The 25,251-nt window shown below is 45.4% G+C and overlaps 1 protein-coding gene across 9 annotated transcripts in view; it reads right to left on the reverse strand.

Moving 5' to 3' along the window:
* Positions 1 to 13,957: 13,957 nt before the first annotated feature.
* AKAP13 (A-kinase anchoring protein 13) overlaps positions 13,958 to 25,251 on the reverse strand; it is a 335,984-nt gene continuing 324,690 nt past the window's right edge. For 8 of the 9 annotated variants that reach the window (XM_042988121.1, XM_042988120.1, XM_042988117.1 and 5 more), the window contains 5 exons: positions 25,120 to 25,164; positions 21,518 to 21,568; positions 20,439 to 20,888; positions 19,240 to 19,573; positions 13,958 to 18,404 (listed from right to left, as the gene is read on the reverse strand). In XM_042988121.1, coding sequence (XP_042844055.1) covers positions 18,355 to 18,404; positions 19,240 to 19,573; positions 20,439 to 20,888; positions 21,518 to 21,568; positions 25,120 to 25,164 — 930 coding nt within the window. In that variant the 3' untranslated portion in view covers positions 13,958 to 18,354. The remainder of the gene's footprint in view (positions 18,405 to 19,239; positions 19,574 to 20,438; positions 20,889 to 21,517; positions 21,569 to 25,119; positions 25,165 to 25,251) is intronic. The other variant, XM_042988118.1, reaches the window with a different exon arrangement.

Genomic DNA, 25,251 nt, shown 5'->3' on the forward strand with positions numbered 1-25,251 from the left:
ATATTGAACCAGCCCTGCATCCCAGGTATAAATCCCACTTGGTTGTGGTGAATAACTTTTTTAATGTATAGTTGGATCCGGTTGGCTAATATCTTGTTGAGGATTTTGCATCCATGTTCATCAGGGAAATTGGTCTATAGTTCTTCTTTTTAGTGGGGTCTCTGTCTGGTTTTGGAATCAAGGTAATGCTGGCTTCATAGAAAGAGTTTGGAAGTTTTCCTTCCATTTATATTTTTTGGAACAGCTTCAAGATTCAAGAGAATAGGTATTAACTCTTCCTTAAATGTTTGGTAGAATTCCCCTGGAAAGCCATCTGGCCCTGGACTCTTGTTTTTTGGGAGAGTTTTGATTACTAATTCAATTTCCTTACTGGTTATGGGTCTGTTCAAATTTTCTATTGCTTCCTGTTTCAATTTTGGTAGTGTATGTGTTTCCAGGAATTTGTCCATTTCTTCCAGATTACCCATTTTATTGGCATATAATTGTTCATAATATTCTCTTATTATTGTTTTTATTTCTGTTGTGTTGGTTGTGATCGCTCCTCTTTCATTCTTTATTCTATTTATTTGGGTCCTTTCTTTTTTCTTTTTGATCAAACTGGCCAGTGGTTTATCAATTTTGTTAATTCTTTCAAAGAACCAGCCTCTCGTTCCATTGATCTGTGCTACTGTTTTTTTGGTTTCGACAGTATTGATTTCTGCTCTAATCTTTATTATTTCCTGTCTTTTGCTGGTGTTGGGTTTTATTTGCTGTTCTTTTTCCAGCTCTTTAAGGCATAAGGTTAGGTTGTGTATCTGAGACCTTTCTTCCTTCTTTAGCAAGGCCTGGATTGCTATATGCTTTCCTCTTATGACTGCCTTTGCTGCATCCCAGAGGTTTTGGGCTGTGGTGTTATCATTTTCTTTGGCTTCCATGTACTTTTTAATTTCCTCTTTAACTGCTTGGTTGTCCCATTCATTCTTTAGTAGGATGTTCTTCAGTCTCCAAGTATTTGTTATCTTTCCACATTTTTTCTTGTGGTTGATTTTGAGTTTCATAACATTGTAGTCTGAAAATATGCACGGTATGATCTCAATCTTTTTGTACTTGTTGAGGGCTGATTTGTGTCCCAGTATGTGGTCTATTCTGGAGAATCTTCCATGTGTACTGGAGAAGAATGTGTATTCTGCTGCTGTAGGAGGTAATGTTCTGAATATATCAGTTAAGTCCATCCGGTCGGTGTGCCATTAAATGCCATCGTTTCCTTGTTGATTTTCTGTTTAGATGATCTGTCCATTGTTGTAAGTGGGGTGTTGAAGTCCCCTACTATTATGGTATTAGTATTGATGAGTTTCTTTATGTTTGTAATTCATTGATTTATATATTTGGGTGCCTGTACATTTGGCACATAAATGTTTACAATTGTTAGGTCTTCTTGGTGGATAGACCCCTTGATTATGACATAATGCCCTTCTGCATCTCTTGATACAGTCTTTATTTTAAAGTCTAGATTGTCTGATATAAGTATGGCTACTCTGGCTTTCTTTTGTCGACCATTAGCATGATAGATGGTTCTCCATCCCCTTACTTTCAATCTGAAGGTGTCTTTAGGTCTAAAGTGGGTCTCTTGTAAACAGCATATAGATGGATCTTGCTTTCTTATCCATTCTGTTACCCTGGAGCATTTAGTCCATTGACGTTTAGCTGAGTTCTGTGGTTCTGTGGTTCAGGTTGTGTAGATTTTTGTGTTAATCCTCAAATCAGTTTTCTAGGTATGCAGGATAGTTTAGTGTTGATATGGCTGTATTTCATGGAGGTGAGATGGAAAAAAAAAAAAAACCCAAAAACAAACAAACAAAAAAACCTTCCATGTTGTTCTGCCATCTTGGCTCCTTCCCTTTAAGATTTTGTTTTTAAGTAATTTTTGCACCCAACATGGCGTTTCAACTCCAAACCTTGCAGTCAAGTGTTGCATGCTCTAGTGACTGAGCCGGCAATGTGCCCTTGCTGAGGTCTTTTATCATGAATGGATGTTGTACTTTGTCAAATACATTTTCAGTGTCTATGAAAATGAGCATATAGTTTTTATCCTTTCTCTTGTTGACGTGATGTATCACATTGATTGATTTGCAAATATTGAACCACCCTTGCATCCTGGGAATAAATTCCACTTGCTCGATCATGGTAAATGATTTTTTTTAAATGTATCGTTGGATATGGCTTGCTAACTTTTTGTTGGTGATTTCTGCATCTATTTTCGTCAAAGGTATTGGCCTGTAGTTCTCTTTTTTTGTGGTGTCTTTTTTTTTCTAGTGTCTTTATCTGGATTTGGTAGGTTTTCCTGGCCTCATAGAATGGATTTGGAAGCTTTCCTTCTATTTTTTGGAATATTTGAGAACAATAGATACGAATTCTTCTTTAATTTTTTTCCCAACATGATTGATTTTTATTGCATGTAATACCTTTCTCCTTTATTTATTTATTTATTTATTTATTTATTTAGAGGTGCATATGGTTTTTTATTTAATGTTTCTCAAAAATGAATATCATCCTATCTAATTTCTTTTTTAAAATACAATTTATTGTCAAATTGGCTAACATACAGTGTGTAAAACATGCTCTTGGTTTTGGGGGTAGATTCCCCTGGTTCATTGTTTCCATACAACAACCAGTGCTCATCCCAACAAGTGCCCTCCTCAGTGCCCATCACCCAGTTCCCCTCTCCCCCACCCCTCCATCAACCCTCAGTTTGCTCTCTGTATTAAGAGTCTCTTATGGGCTGACTCCCTCCCTCTCTGTTTGTAACTATTTTTTCCCCTTCCCTTGGTCTTTTGTTAAGTTTCTTAAGTTCCACATATGAGTGAAAACATGATAACTGTCTTTCTCTGACTGACCTATTTCACTTAGCATAATACCTCCCAGTTCCATCCACATTGCTGCAAATGGCAGGATTTCATTCTTTCTCATTGCCAAGTAGTATTCCATTGTATATATAAACCACATCTTCTTTATCCATTCATCAGTTGATGGACATTTAGAATCTTCCCATAATTTGGCTATTGTTGAAAGCGCTGCTGTAAACATTGGGCTACCTGTGCCCCTATGCATCAGCACTCCTGTATCCCTTGAATAAATTCCTAGTAGTGCTATTATTTGTTGTAGGGTAGTTCTGTTTTTAATTTGTTGAGGAATCCCCACACTGTTTTTCAGAGCGGCTGCACCAGTTTGCATTCCCACCAGCAGTACAAGAGGTTCCCGTTCCTCCACATCCTCACCAGCATCTGTGTTTCCTGAGTTGTTAATTTTAGCCACTCTGATCAGTGTGAGGTGGTATCTCATTGTGGTTTTGATTTGTATTTTCCTGATGATGAGCGAAGTTGAGCATCTTTTCATGTGTCTATTAGCCATTTGGATGTCTTCTTTGGAAAAATGTCTATTCATGTCTTCTGCCCATTTCTTCACTGGATTATTTGTTTTTTGGTTCTTGAGTTTGGTAAGTTCTTTATAGATTTTGGATACTAACCCTTTATCTGATATGTCATTTGCAAATATCTTTTCCCATTCTGTCGATTGCCTTTCAGTTTTGTTGATTGTTTCCTTTGCAGTGCAGAAACTTTTTATGTTGATGAGGTCCCAATAGTTCATTTTTGCTTTTAATTCCCTTGACTTTGGAGATGTGTCGAGCAAGACATTGCTGGGGCTGAGGTCAAAAAGGTTGTTGCCTGCTTTCTCCTCTAGGGTTTTGATGGTTTTCTGTCTCACATTTAGGTCTTTCATCCATTTTGAGTTTATTTTTGTGTATGGTGTAAGAAAGTGGTCCAGTTTCATTCTTCTGCATGTTGCTGTCCAGTTCTCCCGGGACCATTTGCTAAAGAGACTGTCTTTTTTCTTTTTTTTTAAACTTTTTAAAAATGTTTTTATTTATTTTTGAGAGAGAGAGAGACAGAATATGAGTGGGGGAAGGGCAGAGAGAGAGAGAGAGGCACAGAATCTGAAGCAGGCTCCAGGCTCTGAGCCGTCAGCACAGAGCTTGACTCGGGGCTCAAACTCATGAACTGTGAGATCATGACCTGAGCTGAAGTCGGACGCTCAATGGACTGAGCCACCTGGGCACCCTGAGACTGTCTTTTTTCCATTGGATACTCTTTCTTGCTTTGTTAAAGATTAATTGGCCATGCGTTTTGGGGTCCAATTGTGGGTTCTTGATTCTATTCCATTGGTCTATGTGTCTGTTTTTGTGCCAATACCATACTGTCTTGATGATTACAGCTTTGTAGTAGAGGCTAAAGTCTGGGATTGTGATGCCTCCCACTTCCGTTTTCTTTTTCAATATTACTTTGGCTATTCGGGGTCTTTTGTGGTTCTATACAAATTTCAGGGTTGTTTGTTCTAGCTTTGAGAAAAATGCCAGTGCAATTTTGATTGGGATTGCATTGAATGTGTAGATTGCTTTGGGTAGTATTGACATTTTAACAATATCTATTCTTCCAATCCATGAGCATGCGATATTTTTCCATTTCTTTGTATCTTCTTCAATTTCCTTCATAAGTTTTCTATAGTTTTCGGCATACAGATCTTTTACATCTTTGGTTAGGTTTATTCCTAGGTATTTTATGGTTCTTGGTGCAATTGTAAATGGGATCAATTTCTTGATTTCTCTTTCTGTTGATTAATTGTTGGTGTATAGAAATGCAACCAATTTTGGTACATTGATTTTGTGCCCTACGGCTTTACTGAATTCATGTATCAGTTCTAGTAGCCTTTTTGATGGAGTTTTTCCGGTTTTCCACAAAGAGTATCATGTTGTCTGCCAAAAGTGAAAGCTTGAATTCTTCTTTGCCAATTTTGATGCCTTTTATTTCATTTTGTGGTCTGATGGCTGCTGCTAGGACTTCCAACACTATGTTAAACAACAGTGATGAGAGGGGACATCCTTGTCATGTTCCTGATCTGAGGGGGAAAGCTTTCAGTTTTTCCCCATTGAGGATGGTATTAGCTGTGGGCTTTTCATATATGGCTTTTATGATGTTTAGGTATGTTCCTTCTATCCTGACTTTCCCGAGGGTTTTTATTAAGAAAGGATGCTGTATTTTGTCAAATGCTTTTTCTGAAGCTACTGACAGGATCAGATGATTTTTATCCTTTCTTTTATTAATGTGATGAATCATATTGATTGATTTGTGAATACTGAGGCAGCCCTGCAGCCCAGGAATGAATCTCACTTAATCATGGTGGATAATTCTTTTTATATGCTGTTGAATTCAATTTGCTAGTATCTTGTTGAGAATTTTTGCATCCATGTTCATCAGGGATAGTAGCCTGTAAATCTCTTTTTTGTGGGGTCTCAGTCTGGTTTGGGAATCAAGGTAATGCTGGCTTCATAGAATGAGTCCGGAAGCTTTCCTTCCATTTCTATTTTTTTGGAACAGCTTGAGAAGGATAGGTATTAAGTCTGCTTTAAATGTCTGGTAGAATTCCCCTGGGAAGCCATCTGGCCCAGGACTCTTATTTGCTGGGAGATTTTTGATAATTGATTCAATTTCTTCATTAGTTATGGATCTGTTCAAATTTTCTATTTCTTCTTGTTTGAGTTTTGGTAGTGTGTGGGTATCTAGGAATTTGTCCATTTCTTCCAGGTTGTCCAGTTTGTTGGCATATAATTTTTCATAGTATTCTCTGATAATTGTATTTCTGAGGGATTGGTTATGATAAGTCCATTTTAATTCATGATTTTATCTATTTGGGTGCCCTCTCTTTTCTTTTTGAGAAGTCTGTCTAGGGGGTTATCAATTTTGTATATTTTTTCAAAAAACCAACTCTTGGTTTCATTGATCTGCTCTTCTGTTTTTTTAGATTCTATATTATTTCTGCTCTGATCTTTATTATTTCTCTTCTTCTGCTAGCCTTGGGGTTTCTTTGCCGTTCTGCTTCTATTTCCTTTTAAGTGTGCTGTTAGATTTTATATTTGGGATTTTTCTTGTTTCTCAAGATAGGCCTGGATTGCAATGTATTTTCCTCTTAGGACTGCCTTTACTGCATCCCAAAGAGTTCAGACTGTTGTGTTTTCATTTTCATTTGTTTCATATATTTTTAAATTTCTTCTTTAATTGCCTTGCTGACCCATTCATTGTTTAATAGGCTGTTCTTTAACCTCCATGCATTTGGAGGTTTTTCCAAATTTTTCCTGTGGTTGATTTCAAGTTTCATAGCATTGTGATATGAAAATGTGCATGGTATGATCTCAGTTCTTTTATATTCATTGAGGGCTGTTTTGTGACCCAGTAGGTGATCTATCTTGGACAATGTTCCATGTGCACTCGAGAAGAATATGTAGTCTGCTGCTTTTGGATGGAAAGTTCTGAATATATCTGTCAAGTCCATCTGGTCCAGTGTATCATTCAGGGCCATTGTTTCTGTATTGATTTTCTGTCTAGATGATCTGTCCATTGTTGTAAGTGGGGAATTAATGTCCCCTGCAATTACTACATTCTTACCAATAAGATTGCTTATGTTTGTGATTGTTTTTGTATATTTGGGTGCTCTCAAATTGGGTTCATAAACATGTATAATTATTAGCTCTTCTTGATGGAAAGACCCCATAATTATTATATAATGCCATACTTCATCTCTTGTTACAGCCTTTAATTTAAAGTCTAGTTTGTCTGAGATAAGTATGGCTACTCCAGCTTTCTTTTGACTTCCAGTAGCATGATAGCTAGTTCCCATCCCCTCACTGTCAATCTGAAGGTGTCCTCAGGTCTAAAACGTGTCTCTTGTAGACAGCAAATAGATGGGTTGTTTTTGTTTTTTTTTTCTGATGCCCTATGTTTGATTGGAGCATTTAGTCCATTTACATTCAGGGTTATTACTGAAAGATACTGATTTAGTCTCATTGTGTTATCTGTAGTTTTCATGCTTGTAATGGTGTCTCTGGTCCCTTATGGTCTTTGCAACATCCACTCGCAGAGTCCTCCTTAGGATCTCTTGTAGGGCTGGTTTAGTGGTGATGAACTCCTTCAGTTTTTATTTGTCTTGGAAAACCTTTATCTCTCCTTCTATTCTGAATGACAACCTTCCTGGATAAAGGATTTGCGGCTGCATATTTTTCCTATTCAGAACATTGAATATTTCCTGCCACTCCCTTCTGGCCTACCAAGTTTCAGGAGATAGTTCTGCTACCACCCTTATGTGTCTACCCTTGTAGGTTAAGGCCAATTTGTCCCTAGCTGCTTTCAGAATTCTCTCTTTATCTTTGTATTTTGCCAGTTTCACTATGATATGTCATGCAGAAGATCGATTCAAGTTACGTCTGAAGGGAGTTCTCTGTGCTTCCTGGATTTCATTGTCTGTTTCCTTCCCCAGATTGGGGAAGTTCTCAGCTCTGATTTGTTCAAGTACACCTTCTTCCCCTTTCTCTCTCTCTTCTTCTGGAACTCCTATGATATGGATATTATTACGTTTCATTGAATCACTTTGTTCTCTAATTCTCCCATCATGGTCTAGAATTTTTTTATCTCTCTTTTTCTCAGCTTCATCTTTTCCCATAATTTTATCTTCTATTTCACTTATTCTCCCCTCTGCCTCTTCAATCCTTGCTGTCACCACCTCTAGTTTATTTTGCACCTCATTTACAGCATTTTTAAATTCATCATGACTATTTTTTAGTTCCTTGATCTCTGTAGCAATAGATTCTCTGATGTCTTCTATGCTTTTTTCAAGCCCAGTGATTAATCTTATGGCTATTATTCTAAATTCTTGATGAGATATATTGTTTATATCTGTTTTGATAAATTCTTTAGCTGTAATTTCTTCCTGGGATTTCTTTTGAGGAGAATTCTTCCGTTTTGTCATTTTGGCTATTTTGGTTAGTTTTCTATCCTTTATGTCTTTTAAAAGCTTGTTATGTGTCCTGCACCTGCGACCACTATTATAGTAAAGAGGGGTCATACGTTGTCCAGGGCCTGGCCCTTCAGGAAGTGTTTTTTGGAGTGTGTTACTTTCTCTCTCTTGTTGTGTCTCTGGTTGCTTTATCTCCCTCCTTGTAGTGATGTTTTGGACCCTCCACCAGGTGTGCTTTGATTTGTTCATTGAAGTAGCCCTGGAAACGAAAACAAACAAACAAAAAACAAAACAAAACCAAAACCAAAAACAAAACCCACAAAAAGCCCCCCAAAACACCAGCAACAACAAAAAAACGATGAGGTGGGGGCAGTGTTGATGGAAGAGGCCTTATCCCATACAAAGAGAGAAATGACAGGGGTGGGGAACAAGAAAAGAAAATTGACCAGGCAGAGAAACAATATGGCTTAATCCAGAAAGGGAGAGAGAGAGAGAGGGAGAGAGGAAAATAAAGAAAGAGATATAGAAAAGGTTTACATAGATTAGATTAAATATATATATAGAATATATATATATATATAATATGTCTGCTTAAACAAACCAACAACCCGAATAGCCAGACTAGAGGAGGGAAGAGATAAGAAGGAGAAAAGGAAGAAAAAAATATATATAATAAACATTGTCCAAGAATTAAATCAGGAAATGCAAAACCGCTAGGGGCCTTGGAAGCAGTGGCAATGTTGGTCTGGAGGAGGTGTTTTGTTCATCCCAGTCAATCCTGCCCCAGTAGATCTGCAGTTAGCAGGTGTGGAGGGGCGTGGCTTGGTGTGGGCGGGTCCTGCCTCCCCTGTGGCCCCGCGGTCAGATCCCTGAGGTCCCACCTTATTGGTGATTGGGAGAAAAATGGTGACACCCCAGTCTCTCCTCCGTGGACCGGGTGTCCCAAACCACTCTGTTCAGGTCGTTCTCACTGTGCTGCAGTCGCAAACGAGGTGGTTTGTCCCTCTCTGCTGACGCCCACACCTCCCCGGCGCTCAGCTGGGATGTAAACCCCAATGTCTTAAAGGGTCCCGTTCTGTACACCCTGGTTTCAGGGAAAAGCCCCTCTGTGCTGCTGATATATGACCTCTGGCTGGCGGGCACAGGCAGTCCTTGTCCTTTGAATGGTTATATACCTTCTTCCCACAGCACTCCAGGTAGAGGACTGCTTTCTCTCCCTGCAGACTGTGCCCTTGACCTAGGTACCAAACCCCGGGCTGGCTCCCCTCCTCCCAAGGCGCACCAACAGGGCAGCCGGCCCCAGTCCCGAGAAAGCCCCGCAGTTAGAGATTGGATCTTTGTCCATCCCAGTCCGTGGTTTTTCTCTAGTTCAGATACAGTCCTATACTTCCCCAGCCTCTCTTTCTCTTTCTCTTCTCTTTGTCTCTCTGCAGAAGGGAATCCCTCCCATCTGTGCCTATGCCACCTGTTTTATCTCTCCCAGTTCACAGTCATACACCTATGGCCCACCAGGTTGTCCCCGTGGGCCCCTGGAGATGTCTCTGTCACTCTGCAGCCCGGACTCTTGGAATTCAAAGTCCTTTAGCCTCAACACTGGTGTGTTTGAGGGACAAGGGAACTGCGGATCCCCCTACTTCCCTGCCATGTTGGATCTCCCATGAACTCTTCTTTAAATGTTTGGTAGAATTCACCTGTGAAGCCATCTGGTCCTAGAAAATTGATTGTTGAGAGTTTTTGATTACTGATTCAATTTCATTGTTGGTAATCGGTCTGTTTAAATTTTCTGTTTCTTCCTGATTCAGTTTTGGGAAGTTATATGTTTCTAGGAATTTATCCATTGTTTTCTAGGTTGTCCAATTTGTTGGTATATAGTTTTTCATAATATTCTCTTAGGGTTGTTTCTATTTCTGTGGTGTTTGTTGTTACTTCTCTTTCATTTGTGATTTTGTTTGAGTCCTTTCTCTCTCTCTCTCTCTCTCTCTCTCTCTCTCTCTCTCTCTCTCTCCTGGCTATAGGTTGATCACTTTTGTTTATCTGTTCTATTGTTTATTTGTAGTTTCTATTATTTATTTTTGCTCTAATCTTTATTATTTCCTTTTCTTGTTTAGGGTTTTGTTTGTTGTTCTTTTTCTAGCTCCTTTAGGTGAAAAGTTAGGTTGTTTGAGATTTTTCTTGCTTCTTGAGGATGCTGTGTTGCTAAAAACTTCTCTCTTAGGACTGCTTTTGCTGCATCCCAAAGATTTTTGACCATTGTATTTCCATTTTCATTTGTCTTCATGTATGTTTTGATTTCCTCTGGGATTTCTTTGTTGACCCATTCATTGTTTAGTAGCACGTTAACCTCCATGTATTTGTGGTCTTTCCAGATGTGTGTGTGTGTGTGTGTGTGGTTGTAGTTCACAGCGCTGTTGTCAGAAAAGATGCATGGTATGACTGAACTTTTTGAGTTTGTTGGGACTTGTTTTGTGGCCTATATGTGACCTATTCTGGAGAATGTTACATGTGCATTTGAAAAGAATGTGTATTCTGTTTTAGGATGGAATATTCTGAATATATCTGTTAAATCCAGTCTGGTCCAGTGTGTCATTCAAAGCCATGGCTTCTGTTTATTTTCTGTTTGGAGGATCTGTCCATTGATATAAGTGGGGTGTTAGTCTTTTACTGTTCTTATAATACTATCAATTATTCCATTTATGTTTGTTATTAACTGTTTTATGCATTTGAGTGTTCCCAAGTTGTGTGCATAAATATTTACAATTGTTGTATCTTCTTGTTGGATGGTTCCCTTTATGATTATATAGTGTCATTCTTTGTGTCTTGTTACAGCCTTTATTTTAAAGTCTATTTTGTCAACGTTAAGTATTGCTACTCTGGCTTTCTTTTGACATCCATTTGCATGAACAATGTCTCTCTATCCCCTTTCTTTTTTTTTTAAGTTTATTTATTTATCTTGAGAGAGCAAGAGAGCGAGCATGAGTGGGAGAGGAGCAGCAAGAGAGGGAGAGAATCCCAAGGAGGCTTTGCACTGTCAGCATGGAGGCCGACATGGGGCTTGAACCCATGAACTGGGAGATCATGACCTGAGCTATCAAGAGTTGGACACTTAACCAACCGAGCCACCCACGCACTCCTATCCCCTTTCAATCTGCAGATGTCTTCGGGTCTGAAATGAGTCTTTTGTAGCATATAGATGAGTCTTTTTTAAATCTACTCTTACCCTGTATCTTTTGATTGGAGTGTTCAATCCATTTATATTCAAAATAATTATTGATAGATATATATTTATTGCCATTTTGTTACTTGTGGTAGTTTTTGTATTTTATCTTTGGCCCTGTCTTGCTCTCTTTTGTGGTTTACTGATTTTATTCAGTGATATATTTGGATTTCTTTGCATATCTATTAGTGGTTTTTGATTTGTGGTTACCATTAGCTTTGTACCTTCTGCATGTAACAGTCTATATTAAGTTGATGGTCACTTAGTTTGAACCCATTCTTTACTCCTCTCCCCCTCATATTTTAGGTATATGGTGTCTGTCATAACTTTGCATCTTTTTATTTTGAGTCCCTTGACTGGTTTTTATGGATATATTTACTTTTACTGCTTTTGTGCTTCCTACTTTTCTTACTCCTACTTAGGGTCTTTCCTTTACATTCAAAGAATCCTCTTTAATATTTCTTTAGGACTGGTTTAGTGGCCATGAACTACTTTAGTTTTTGTCTGAGAAACTCTATCTCTCCTTCTATTTGGATGATGGACTTGATGGCTAGAATATTCTTGGCTGCAGATTTTTTTTCCTTTAGTACTTTGAATATATCATGCCACTCCCTTCTAGTCTCCAATGTTTCTGCTGAAAAATCTGCAGATGGCCTAATAGAGTTTCCATTGTGTGTAACTGTTTTCTCTTGTTGCTTTTACAATGGTCTTTATCACTACTTTTAGTCATTTTAATTACTGTATGTTTTGGTGTGGCTCTCCTTGAGTTGATTTTGTGGGGGGGCTCTCTATGCCTCCTGGATCTGGATACGTTTCCTTCCCCAGATTTGGGAAGTTTCCAGCTGTTACTTAAGTAAATTTTCTGACCCCTATTCTCTGTCTTGTCCTTCTAGGTCCCGAGAAATGTGAATGTTGTTATGCTTGATGGAATCACTGAATTCCTTAAGTCTAGTTTTACTTTGTTTTTTTCTCGCACTTGCTCAGCTTGATTGCTTTCCATTACAATCCTCCAGGATGCTGATCTGTTCTTCGGATTCCTCTAGTTTATTCCATCTGGTGGAGTTTTAAGTTCATTTACTGAGTTCTTCATCTCTGGTTCTTTTTTTATGTTTTCTGTTTGCTAAGGACCTCAGTGAGATCCTCCACTCTTAAGTCCCGTACCTCTACGATCATTACTTTAAATTATCAGGCATATTACTTTTCTCTGCTTTGCTTAGGTCTCTTGTGGTCTTGTCTGTTCTTTCATTTGGGGCAAACTCCTCTGTTTCCTCATTTTGTCTAAGTCTCTGTTTCTATGTGTCAGGAAAGTCAGCTACACCTCCTGCTCTTGAAAGTAGTGGCCTTGTGAAGGAAGAGGTCCTGTGGTGCCCCGCAGTGCAATGTCCCCTCTTCTCCAGGACCTGGTGCTTCTGGGGTGTCTCCTGTGTGTGTTGCATGCACCCTGCTGTTGTGGCTGAGCCTCTTTTCAGTTCAGTCACCTGCAGTGGGCAGGGTTTGGTCCCCGTGCTAATGGGCCAGTTTGTGGCTGCCGTGGGCTTGAGTCAGACCAGATGTCTGTCCCCCACCCACTGTTAGGGCTGCAGTCTGTGCGTGTGTGTGGCTGTCTTTCCCTCTCCCTGGGGTAGGAGTCTCTGGAGTGGTGCTGGCTCATGTACGTGCTGCTTACACACTGTGAGGCTTGCGGCACTGCTTTGGGTGGGCTCCCGCCAAATATATTGGAGGGTGTGGGCAGGACGTAGTGTCGGCAAGGCTGGCGTGGGCCTTCTGGGGGTGGGGCCTGCAGCGCCAGGACTGAGGTAGGCCTGGCTGCAGGGGGTGGGTCTGCCCAAGTGCAGGGGGAGGTGAGGTAGGGTCTTAGCAAATTAGTGAATTATCGGTGTGGTGGTTCCTGCAGGTGTGTTTGTGTGCGTGTGTGTGTGTTGATGCTGGGGGCAGGGGAGGGAAATGGCACCTGCCAGCTCCTTTGTGGATGAGACTTCCTGGATGAGTCTCCCCGTGATCTCGGCCCCTCCTGCAGACACTCAGATAATAACTCTGCCTCCCCCGTTTGTCTCAGGCGGTTTCAGACTGCTCCCTCTACACTGTATCTCCGTGGGCTATTTGTTGTGCTGTCTCTTTAAGGGAGGGGGCTCAGGCCCTTCTGGTTTTCAAAGCAAAACGTTATGGGGACTCGTCCTCCCCATGTGGGCTCCCTGGTGCGACAGTCTGTTTCCCTCCCTCCCGTGGATGTCTGTGGTCTATGTAGCTCCGGGCAGTGTCTCTCCCTTCCCTACCGTTTTTGATATGGCTTCTTTCCTACATTTTGTGGAGTCTGTCCTGCTGCTGTCCTTGCAAGTCGTCCTGGGGGCTGGTACGGGGTGGAGAAAGTTGTCAAAGGCAGGCAAACTAATACTTTTTGCAGAGTAAAATCTATAGCAAAGGGCAATTTTGCTGCACTGATTTAACTGGAAATAATTTTGACTCCAGGCACAAACCCCATGACTTCAGGGCTGGTCAGTTACCCCCTGGGGTTTTGCCTCTGGGCCCCAGGAAAATGTCTCCGAGGAACCACTGAGCGCTTATGGAATCTTCCCAACTTCTGTTCCTAGAGGTATGTTAGAAACACAAATTCCCTTTGGGGAGAAGGTGCTTTGTTTTGTTTTTTTGAGAGAAGAAGTATGAGCAGGGGAGGGGCAGAGAGAGAATTCCAAGAAGGCTCTGCACCATCAGCACAGAGCCCAACATGGGGCTCGAACTCATGAACCGTAAGATCATGACCTGAGCCAAAATCAAGCGTTACTTGGAGGCTTAACCAAAGGAGCCATCCAGGCACCCTGGGGAGAAGGCTCTCCATAGGGTGGGGGGGGGGGTACCCCTTTACCAGGAGCCCAGAGTATCTTGGCACTCCCTCCAGGAAGCCCACAGAGAAATACAATACAGCAACAATTGAGACTTAAGGGACATTTATTTTTTTGAAAGGGTGGAGGGGACTTTACAAGTAGAGTCTGAAGCCAATAACTAGAAAGGAAGATAAATAAAATACAAAGCCAGTATGTTGTGGCAAAATCCCAGAAAACACACTGAAAAAAAATTTTTACAGTTTAAAACTGTTTTACTTTATACATAATTACAAATTAATATACAGCATCTGGGTTTTAACCCCTTTGTATTTCAAAGAATCTAGCATAGAAATGTTCGTATAGCATCTGAAAACAACAGAAGCAGAGGTATAAGGTGTACGGGGGTCGCCCTCCTGCATATCTGGGCATCCCCCCGCGCCCCCGGCAGGTAAGGACACAGAAAACCACAGGCTAAACCGTGACCACGGGCGAGCTGACCGGGCGGCTCCCTGTCAGGTGGCTGCGAGAGACAGGAGAGCTCAGGCTGGGGGAGTCTCTGGGGGGAAGAGGCCGGGTTGGGGGGCAGCGCCCTCTGCTGGACAGCAGCGAGGCGCCCCCAGCACAGGCCGGGCTTGGCTGGGTGTGTGGAGCAGGTTGTCAGGGTCTGTGGCAGGAGGACTTTAGCCAGTTGGGTTTGCCCGGCTTTGAACCTTAGCGAGATGGAGAAGTAATTCAAGGCCTGTCAATCTTTGCACAAATTAAATTAGATGATACAAGGAAAGAAAAGCCTTTTTTTTCCCCCCCTTCCTATTTTTTTTTTTCCTTTTATGGCAGCATGAAAATACTTTCTAAAACCTGGCCAGCAGGTGGTAGATTCCAAAGCTCCTGGGTGACTAGGAATGTTAGGCTACGCTGGAAGAAAAATCAAGACACAAACCGCAACCCTCCTCTTTGTCTGCAGATCAGCGAGAACGACGCGCCGGGCTGGGAACCGGCGCCCAGCACGTGTGCGTCCCAACGGAAGGCAGGCAGGCCACACGTCTCTCTCAACCACTGCCACCATCTAAGCTGAGGGGATATTTCTGGGCTTCCAAATCCGAAGGGCATCCGAGCACTGGCGGGAGTCTAGCACCGTCTGGGGTCCCTGCCAAACCACCCTGTCTACGGTCACTGAAGCCCACTCACTAGAATAGGCTCTCCAAGCCCTGAGCAGGGCCTGGCTCCCTCTGGGCCCAACCGTGCACCCATCAACACCGGGGTGGACGGCAGCCCCGTGCAAATACCAAAGTCCTCGGGAAGAAAGAACGGGCTTCGGAAAAGCAACTTTAGAGACCAAGGGATGAAATACCAAGTACTTCTGTGAACGTCAATTCCTGGACCGAGTCCTGGCTTCTAAGGTATGATTTTCCACCCTTCACTTAAGGCAAAACCTGCTTTATCAAACCCCCACACACCAACACCTGCCCCCCATAAAGGTAAAACAAACCCCATGGGTCTTAAAATTTTGTGCTGATACCAGGGGTTAGGCAAGATAATGAGGGAGAACATTCTTGAAGGGACAACTTTCAGTGGTGCTACCCTGAGACGTAAGAGGGGAAAAAGGTAGGATTCGTACCTTTTCAAAAAACAAAACAACCCCCCAAACTTGATAAGGACTTCTGCCCCACAGACAGCTCTCGTGGGGGTAGACAGTGGAATGTTGGCAAAGGCTGAATTATGGCAAACTGCAGGTTTTTACCCCCCCTCCACGAACATAGCCGATTGTCTCAAAAATGAAGCCGACAGATGAGAGCGGTTAAAGTGCACATGTCACCCACCTGGGATGACAGCTTCTGAGATGATAGAAGTTTTGAGAAGGATGCAGCCTCCTTCCAGGAAATTCACTAGACTCTGGAAATCTGGGGACTCTGGATGGTTGTCTCTATCTGTCCCCCCAAACTTAAACGCAATGTCAGGCATCTGCTTTCTTGAGCCTGGTGGACAAGTGTGGTACCCTACCAGGGGGACACAATGGAACACCGGGTCGGAGCCACCCTGGCAGACAACCCCTTCTCACAGGAAACGAGGGCTCACGACTCGGGCCCCAGAGCGGCTCTCCAGGTCACAAGCACAAGCAGCAACAATCCAGGCAGTTCTGCAAGCACAACAACATCCCCCGGAGTTCAGTTTCATGGGGGAAAGAGAAGAAAGGCACGTCAGAGCACAGGTCTTAGGAAGCAGTTCTCTCTGTGCTGCAGACCACATTGTGCGAGAGGGCAGGCCAGGTGGACGCAGGAAGCTACTTTCCAATTCTGATTCCACACTGGTCCAACCACAATGCAACCGAGTGGAGTTCCTGGGGTATGGGGGCAGGTGAAATCTGTCTGGAAAAAACACCAACCAAAACAACCAAAACAACTTAAACCTTCGAGCAGATTGGGAGTAAAAGGCACCTTCAAATCGCCATTGAGCTGGGCAGCAATGGACACAAACCCAGTGTCCATGGTGACTCTGTGGGGAGTACATGGGGAGGCCTGGCCTATGTGGACACAGAGCAGGAATGCAGGCCTCATCTGCCGGGGCCATTCCCCCCAGCAGAGTGCTTCTGGCGGGGGGGGGACGTGGAGCCCCAGAGGGGAACCTGAGTTGGGGACGAGGACAGACAGCCGGGCTCCATGTGGACCAGAGGAGAACCGTGGCAGGCAGGGCTGTAGCTCAGAGCTGTATGGGCTGGTGCAAGGAAGTCCTCTACCTTAGGGTCTTGGGGGTGGGGGGGGGTACATCGTAGTTCAAAAGATTAGTTGGTTTGGTTCTGAGAGTCTGTTTCTGAAGGCTAGATCTCCAGGACAGAAAGAGGCAAATGTAACCCACAAGTGGCGTTTCTCGACTCTCAAGCAAGGAAGACAACCCTAGATCAAAGAAGGGAGGTGGGGTAGGAGGAGGGAAGGACACGGACCCCTGCCCCAACCCTTAATTTTCTTTTGGGCCCTCAAGGCACTTGGACAGACACTGAGGAGTGAGCTGCACTGCTGGCTCATCAAGTTCCTCGTGGATCGGAGAGCTGAAACCGTTGGGCCGGTATGTTTACCCTTAACACACACACACACACACACACAAATAAATAAACAAATCTAAGCTAAAAATTTTAAAGCAGACCTCTTTCAAATAAACTGAAAGATAAATATCTCCATCTGCAAGGCCAGCTTGCAATTCATCAACAAGCACCAAGTTACAGATTTTGTTTTTCCAACTATGTTCTAAGACCCATGCTCCTGAGGGGCACTAAGCAGGAATCAAAGGGCGCACTGAAAGCACAGACTTTTCTAGGCTGTCCCCCTGCAGGGAAGCAGTGAATCCAGCAGGCACACGGGCCTCAGAGGGGACTCCACGAACTGTCCTGCTCCAACCAGCTGGTGACGAGCCTCGAGCAGACACGGATCACCCACGGTGGGGAAGAGAAAGAAAGACCAGGCAACATTCGTGGCACCTTCAAGGGGTGACCTACAACAACCAACAGACCTTCAGACTGGAAAAAGGTTTTAAGAGATCAAATTCTGCCGAGGCCCCCAAGACAGAATGAAAACGTTTCTGAGCCACACCTGGGCCAGTGCTTCCCTCGGTCTACACTGGTGGAAATTACTGCACACGGGCTGAACTCCTTCATCTGAACCTACACAGCCGGTTGTCCTGGTAAGAGGGGTGGGGACAACCTCGCTGCCGGAGCTGTAGCTCTTCCCGTGGGAGGGTGCCAGGAGGCTGTGGGTCAGTGACAACCAAAAAGTGTCACAATGCAGGAAAAACAGGAAGCCAGAATAGGATTTCTTTGGATTGGATGTTGAAATTAGATTTTTTTTTTTAAAATAGCTGAAATCCCCAAATCAGGATGGTGCAGATCACGTACATATATATGCCTTTTGAACACATCACACCTTCTCGCACTGGTTTTCACAGACGTTTGCCCTTCCTTCCAAAATGAAATGAGAAATACATGCAAAAAGGGGTGAGGTGTGCACGGGGTAAGGTTCTGGGAAAACTGCTGCAGAGGACCGGGGGAGCCCCAAGCGTCCACACGCTACCTGAGCAGGCCGGGCAGCACTTTCTATGCCGAGCTGAGCCGGCACCTGCCACGGAGGGTGGCCGCTTCCGGCAGACCCTACGTGTCCATGCAGATGGGTACCGGTACGCACACGGACAAAGTCCCACTATCTGCTTGTCGGACTGCTGTGTCCCCCAAATAAAAGGCAGGGATAACTTCAGACCTTATTTGGAAACCTCTTTCGGCCTTTAGGAGTTCCTGACATGCCCCAAACCAGTGCCCGGACCACCGAAACATCCTCAGTGGAGCCGTTGGCCGCCACCAATGCCACCAGCCCCGGGCCTCCCACCCCACCCTGACATTCGAGACCATCTGTTCCTGGTCCAGGGCCCTGGTCTCCTGGCATGGGCGTCCATGGTAGGAGAGCACACCCAGGAACGGCAGGACAGTGGGGAGCTGGCAGCCATGGGCCGGGACAGAGGGCAGGGTCAGCAGAAGATCTCTTCACCCTCCGTGGGCACTTCTGATGTGGGGCCATCTGGGAAGGGGACACAAGGTGAAACTTCAGAAAAACTTGGCCTTTTCATTATACTCCCTTTTCTTCCTCCCCAACCCAAGTTTCCACCCAGATGATGGCCTGGTGGGCGCCTGACCCCACTCGCAGGGTCTCCTCGACCAGTTCCGGGCATGAGGTCCTCTGACACCCTTCACTGCCTACTGCTCCCTTTAGCCTGACAAAGCGTCAGATCTGTTCACAAACAGGCCTGGAGACGGAAACTTTTCTCTGACCTCCCACATAGGTGGGAGGGAGTGATCCTAACGAGAAGGAACAGAGGGGGGTTTAGGGGAAAGGGATGTGCAAACAGGGAGCCTCAGTTAGGGGGATTTAATCCCAAGCTCCGAGCCGGCAGGGACATCAGTGGTCTCTCTGAGCTTCCATCCCCTAGTTTCTCTCCAGCTGGCATCACCTACTTCACACACACAGCCACTTGGAGGATTAAATCAGATCTCAGGAAAAGCTCACCAAGCGCTAGTTATTGTATAGATGACTAGACTTCGACCAAGAGAAGCAGGGAAGACTTTGATCTTCACATAAGTGAGTTTCAGTCCCTCAGCTGGGGAACAGATGCCCCCAAAACCACACCCGTGCTCTCTCCTTTGCACACGCGTGCACACAGTGGGTTCCCAGATGCCCGAGAGTTCGTGCCCCAGCGTCCTGCGCAGATAAGAGCAGGTGGGCTTGGGAGGTGGCAGTTCAGCTTTTACACACCTGAACGGCACCTTTTAAACCCTTCCCATGCTACCAAAATCCACCCGCCCTGCAGGATCCGGGGACACCATGGGCGCAGGGAGAGCTGGTGCATGCGACTCACCACCAGACTGAGAGCGACTTCCTTTATTCTTCTTTTTCTTCTCCTTCTTCTCCTTTGGCTTGGCTAACCCGAACAGGCGGGTGGAGGCAGAGGCGGGCACGGGGGCCTGGCTCGGACCCTCTGCTACTTTGTTTGTCTGGCTGGTGGAACTCAGTATGTGAAAAGGCCCCTTATCTTTGTGTGTCCGAGAGATGCTGTTCCTTTTTGGGGATACTGAGAGTTCTGAGTCCAGTGACCCTGATTTGGCTATCGCAGGTACAGACGGCAAAGGGGACTCCTCAGGATTCGGGAAGAAGGATGGGATCCTCAGCAGCTTGGTGTGTTGGTGAGACACCTGCACATGTTCAAGATGAGAGGTGTTAACCCGGGGCCCGCTCACTAAGTGCTGGCAGAGATCAACTGTGGGGGTCAGCCCGGTGTGCACCCACTTCCTCGGACCCCCGGCACTCGCTGTAAAAGGATTCAGGGTTTCCTTCCTAGCGCCCGCCCCCCGATATAGTACCTGGATCAGTGTTAAAGGTACCACCCTTGATACCATTAATATTTTTAGTGCATGTACTTAATGTCCGCACCGGGAAGAATTCATAGTGTCTTGGGAGGAGGCAGCTCAGAAAGGAACTCCCATTCCCTGAAGAAAGGGGACAGCTGCTTCCCTGAAGACTGACACAGGGCTGTGGAGAATTACCTTAGGGCTGAGGGGTCAGGGGGCCTGGCGGGTGCCAGGTGGGTGGGGGCTCAGAGGCCAAACCAAAGACGCAGACAGAAAGACGGTCTGGTTTGTGCGCCCCTGTGCTAGGAGCCCTGATGTACTGGGATGGGGGTGGAGTCCATCCTCGCCCTGAAGAGCAGCACGGAGCCACCGGCTGCCCCCAGCATACATCTGAGTGCCTCTGTGGGACGCTGAACTGCCCTCTGGAAGACGCCACCCGAATTTCCTGTGGCGGTCCCAGATCCATCCACCAAACGCATGGCAACAGGAGTGTTGACAGATAGGCAGGTCCGTGTTCCAGAACAGCCGCTGAAGGCCCTGACACCCGCTCGGGTCGCCCCCGCACCTGCCCGCGGGGCTCAGCTCCCGCCCACCGGGCTCAGCGCGAGCCCGCGCTCCAGACAGGGCCCCTCCCGGGCCCCACAGCGCCCCCACCCTGCACGCACGACAGGAGGGACCGGGCCCTTCCCCGACGCCGCAGCGCCCCCACCTGACAGGCGTCGTGCTCCGCCTGCCTCTGGCTAAGTCGCTCGGCGTCCCGGCGCAGCTGCTCCTGCTCCCTCTCCAGCTGCTTCTGGGCGGCGCGCAGCCTCTCCAGGTCGCACTGGTAGGCGCCCTTCTTGAACTGCAGCTCGTCGCGGTCACGGTCGAGGTCCTGGCGGCCCTGCCGCACGTCCTGCTCGCGCTGCGCCAGCCGCGCCTCGCGCTCCTGCAGCGCCCGCTCGCGGGCCTCCCACTCGCGCTCGCGCCGCCGCTTCTCGTCCAGGTGCTGCGCCTGCTGCCTCTGCAGGTTGGCCAGGTCCTGGCGCTGCTTCTCCAGGCTGCGCTGCTTCTCCTGCTCCACCAGGGAGCTGGGGCGCGACAAGCCGCGGCTGAGCGCGCGCTCGGCCAGCAGCAGCTTCTGGTCCTCGATGTAGCTGTCCTGCTGCAGCACCACGCCCTGCGGGGACACGGAGGAGCGAGGTGCGGCCGGACGCCAACGCCCCCTCGTTCTCGCCCAGTCGGGGCGACAGCCCTCCACCACCACCCTGGGCACTTGTCACACAGGAATGTCGGCAGCGCGGAGACCCAGCCTCTCGGAACTGGGTGGCTCGCTGTTGACACGGCCTGGGGTGGGGCCTTGTATTTTGGAGGCGGGACAAGGAGCAATTGGGTCTGTTACAGCTTCAAAGAAAAGGAAGGGAGTAAAATTTACAGATGATACCCAGCAAGTGCTAAGGGGTCCTCACTTGGGCAGGGCTGCCCTATTCACACACCACACGGAGATATGGAACATGGAAACTTACCATCATACTAAAGCTTTTCTGGACAGAAGACCCCCGAACCATGACAGTGCCCCACGTGCTTTGCAGCAAGGCTGCTAACAGCACCTCCAGTCTGCCATCATCAACTCTTAGAAGGTGGAGGACACTCCAGCCACTGCCTTTTGAAACCTTTCTCATCGTGAGAGCCAGTCTTGTCTTGACAGAGGGCCCCGCTTACCCACTAGCAACCTCCAAACCCCACACCAACAACACCCTTACGGTTCGTGTCAGAACAAGTGAAGGGATAAAAGAGAAAGGCCCGTACCTGCAACGTGCTGAGGAGTTCGTGGAGGTGAACGACACTCTGGACAACCTGCTGGAAAAGGAAGCAATGGCCACGTCACCTTGGGACCCAGTCTCAGGACCCAGCGCACCACGTGACGTCTGGCAACATAACCCCCCAACACACGGCAAGGTGCTTCAGTCTGAATGGGAGGTTTCCAGACAGAAAGCACTGGGAAGAAGCAGCTACAAGTGCCTAAGAGATACAGAACAAGAACCAGCAAACAAACAACTGTAGGCAGGAAGAACATCAGTGCACATTAAATGCATTATAAAACGCCACCGGTCTAAATTGGTACAAGAATGACACACGTACAGGGTAACGAAACAGAAAGTCCAGAGCAAATCATGAGAACTTAGTATATAAGTAGAGTTTCTAAATCAATGGGAAAGGAAAGAATATTCAACAAATTGTTCTGAGAAAAGTGGCCAAGAAGTCTTGGGGAAAAACTGAGTGGGATCTTGGCTCACACAAAAAATATTCAAACAGATGAAAATGTTAAGTGTAAAAAAAAGAACCATAAGGAGTTGTAAGAAAATAGAAGAATGTCTTCTGACCATGAAACAGAGAAGGTTTTTTGAAGAAGCAAAACAAGAAACCATAGATGCACTTTTAACGGTCACCATGTGAAATGGAAAAGAAAAAGGTAGGAACATACAGAACAGAACAGTCAAATGAAAAAAAAAAATCCTTGAATTGAAAAAGGTTCTTGGGCACCTGCATGGCTCAGTTAAGTGTCCGGCTCTTGGTTTCATGATCTCAAGGTTTGTGGCTCTGAGTCAGGCTCTGTGCTGACAGTGTGGAGCCTGCTCGGGATCTGTCTCCCTCTCTCTCTCTGCCCCTCCCCTGCTCACACACTCTCAAAATAGATAAACTAAAAAAAAAAAAAAAAAAAAAAAAAAAAAAAATGCTCTCATGGATCAATGAGAAATGAATACCCTCATAAGAATACAGACAAGGAGGGGCGCCTGGGTGGCGCAGTCGGTTAAGCGTCCGACTTCAGCCAGGTCACGATCTCGCGGTCCGTGAGTTCGAGCCCCGCGTCGGGCTCTGGGCTGATGGCTCGGAGCCTGGAGCCTGTTTCCGATTCTGTGTCTCCCTCTCTCTCTGCCCCTCCCCCGTTCATGCTCTGTCTCTCTCTGTCCCAAAAATAAATAAAAAAAAAAAAATGTTGAAAAAAAAAGAATACAGGCAAGGAACATAAACCAGCAATATACAAAAGCAATGCAAACGGCCAATTATATAACCAATTAAAAATGACTCACCTGAAATCGAATAGATGAAAAATAAAGAAATCCCACTCAAACTTACGAAGCCAACAAAACCTTAGTTAACAACTAACCCCTCCCGGTGCTGGTGAGACCAAGCCTGCGTGGAGGGAGGGGAGCATGCCACACACACTTCTTTCCAGAGCACAGGGCAGTGTGTGGAGGGAACAGTCACTGTGTGCACAGGTCTGTTCTTGCTGCGTTGTTTGCAAAGCAAAAAAGTACAGGAAGAACTAACTAAACTACTGTCCACAACATAACAACAAGCAGCTGTTAGAGAGCGCGTCTGTACACATGTGCTCTGGGGAAACCCTTCTAAAGTGGGTTGAGAGGAAAAAAGGGCATGAAGCTTCTGGGGAGGGGGGTACTGATATCAATTATACAAAACAATTTTTATAGTATTCACACCCACACAAAAATACACGTTATGTAGAAGAAAAGGCTACAAATATAAACCATTGAACAGCAGTTACTTCTCAGTGGTGGGATTCTTACTTTTTTTTCCTTTTTTCCATTACTGGACATTTTTCAAGCTTTCTACTATCACCACATATTCCTTTTATAATACAGTTGACCCTTGAACAGTGCAGGGGTTGGGATGCTGATTCCCTCGAACAGTAGAAAATCCACGTGTATATGTAACTTTTGATGCCCCCAAAACTTAACTAGTAGTTCAGTAGTTACCGTTAGTAACAGTCTACTGTTGACCTGAAGTCTTACCCATAACATGACAGTCAATTAACACATATTCTGTATGTTATATACTGTATTCTTACAGTAAAGTTAGCTAGAGAAAAGAGTGTTACTACAAACATCATAAGGAAAACACATTTACAGTATGGCACTGTATTTATTGAAACCCCCCCCAAAAAGAAAAAAACCCCAAAACATCACATGTTAAGTGGACCCATGCAGTTCAAACCCACATTGTTCAAGGATCAACTGTACAAAGAGCAAAATACAAAAAAAACTTAATTATCAGGCTTAGCTCTTCTAAAAACACTTTTTACACCTCTTTTTAGTTTATTCTTTTTTTAAAAAAATATTTGTTTCTTTGAGAGAGAGAGGGAGAGTGTGTGTGCATGTGGGAGGGGCAGAGAGAATCTCAAACAGGCTCCGCACTGTCAGCACAGAAGCCCAACATGGGGCTCGATCCCACAAAGCAGGAGATCATGACCTGAGCTGAAATCAAGAGTCAAATGCTCAACTGACTGAGCCACACAGGTGCCCCTCACTTTATTCTTAATAAACAGAGGTCACCAAAGACAGCAGACTCTGGCTGGGGCATCTGCAGGGTGTAATCCATACTGGAATGCCTTCCTTCCCTGACCCTTGTCATGAAGTACAGGGAAGAAGTCACCGAATAAAAAAGAGCTAATTTTGCTCAAGCAGCAGATGACAGAGAGCGACAGTCTGCATGAGAGGAAGCTTATTTCATTTAAGAAGAACGCTCTGAGGGGAGTTCCTTCAGATACTGCAGTGTTTAGACTTCCATGCCAACAAACTGAAAACATCCTTCTGTGTTTTAGGGGAAAAAAGGGGAAAGATTCCTTTAATTTAAAATTTTAGAAAAAGCTCCTCAGGGACTAAAGATCCTACATTAAAAGCAAGAAGAAACACGAAGAGCCTCCTGAGAGGGACAGCCCACAAAGCCACTGTCACGGACACTCCGGTCTGCTTACACACACAGCACACACTCAGAGCCACGCACGGGTGGCCAGCGGGGAACAGCATTTGCTGAGGAGCAAGGAGAGGAGGGGACATGAGTGGAACAGGTGCAATTCTTCGGCCAGGTCAGCGGAACTCAGCTGAGGAAGGTGAGGAAGACTCATGTCAGAGGCTGCCCTCCAACGAGAGGCAAGCCACAGCTGCTTTCAGGGGGACGCACAGCCAGTGAAGAGTAAAACTCAAAGAAGGAAAGTCAACCCGAGTCTTCGCAGGACGGGAAATCAGTGCCCACAACTACCCGCAAGTTGACCCGCCATGTTCCACACTTGTGGCTTTTGGTGCCAGGCCTGTGTGACAGGAAAGGAGGCCTCACAGCCCATGTTCACAGAAAGCAAGAGGCTGGCTTCTCCAGGACAGAGACACAGACAGAGGCCGTGCTGGGAGGCAACAGTCTGGTGAAATTCCAGGATGGTGCCCTGGGGCCCAGGAAAAGCGGAGGAGAGGGAGGGAGGCGGCGGCCGCGCTGGTTAAGTGCACAGATCGTAGCCCAGAGTCAGCTTGTTCACCACGGCACATCAGAGACGAGCATTCCCAGCCTAGCAATTGTAACAAAACCCTATTCTTACACGGAGCTTGCGATGCCCTTACCTCACTGTTTCTTTTAAGCATAAATACCAGGTTAGCATTTCCACCCTATAAAACAAAAAACACACATTACACCAAAAAAAAAAAAAAAAAAAAAGATCCTGAGGCAAAAATAATATTCAATGTGCGTCTCAA

The sequence above is a fragment of the Panthera tigris genome, chromosome B3 (assembly GCF_018350195.1).
Source record: "Panthera tigris isolate Pti1 chromosome B3, P.tigris_Pti1_mat1.1, whole genome shotgun sequence".
Classification (NCBI taxonomy): Eukaryota; Metazoa; Chordata; class Mammalia; order Carnivora; family Felidae; genus Panthera; species Panthera tigris.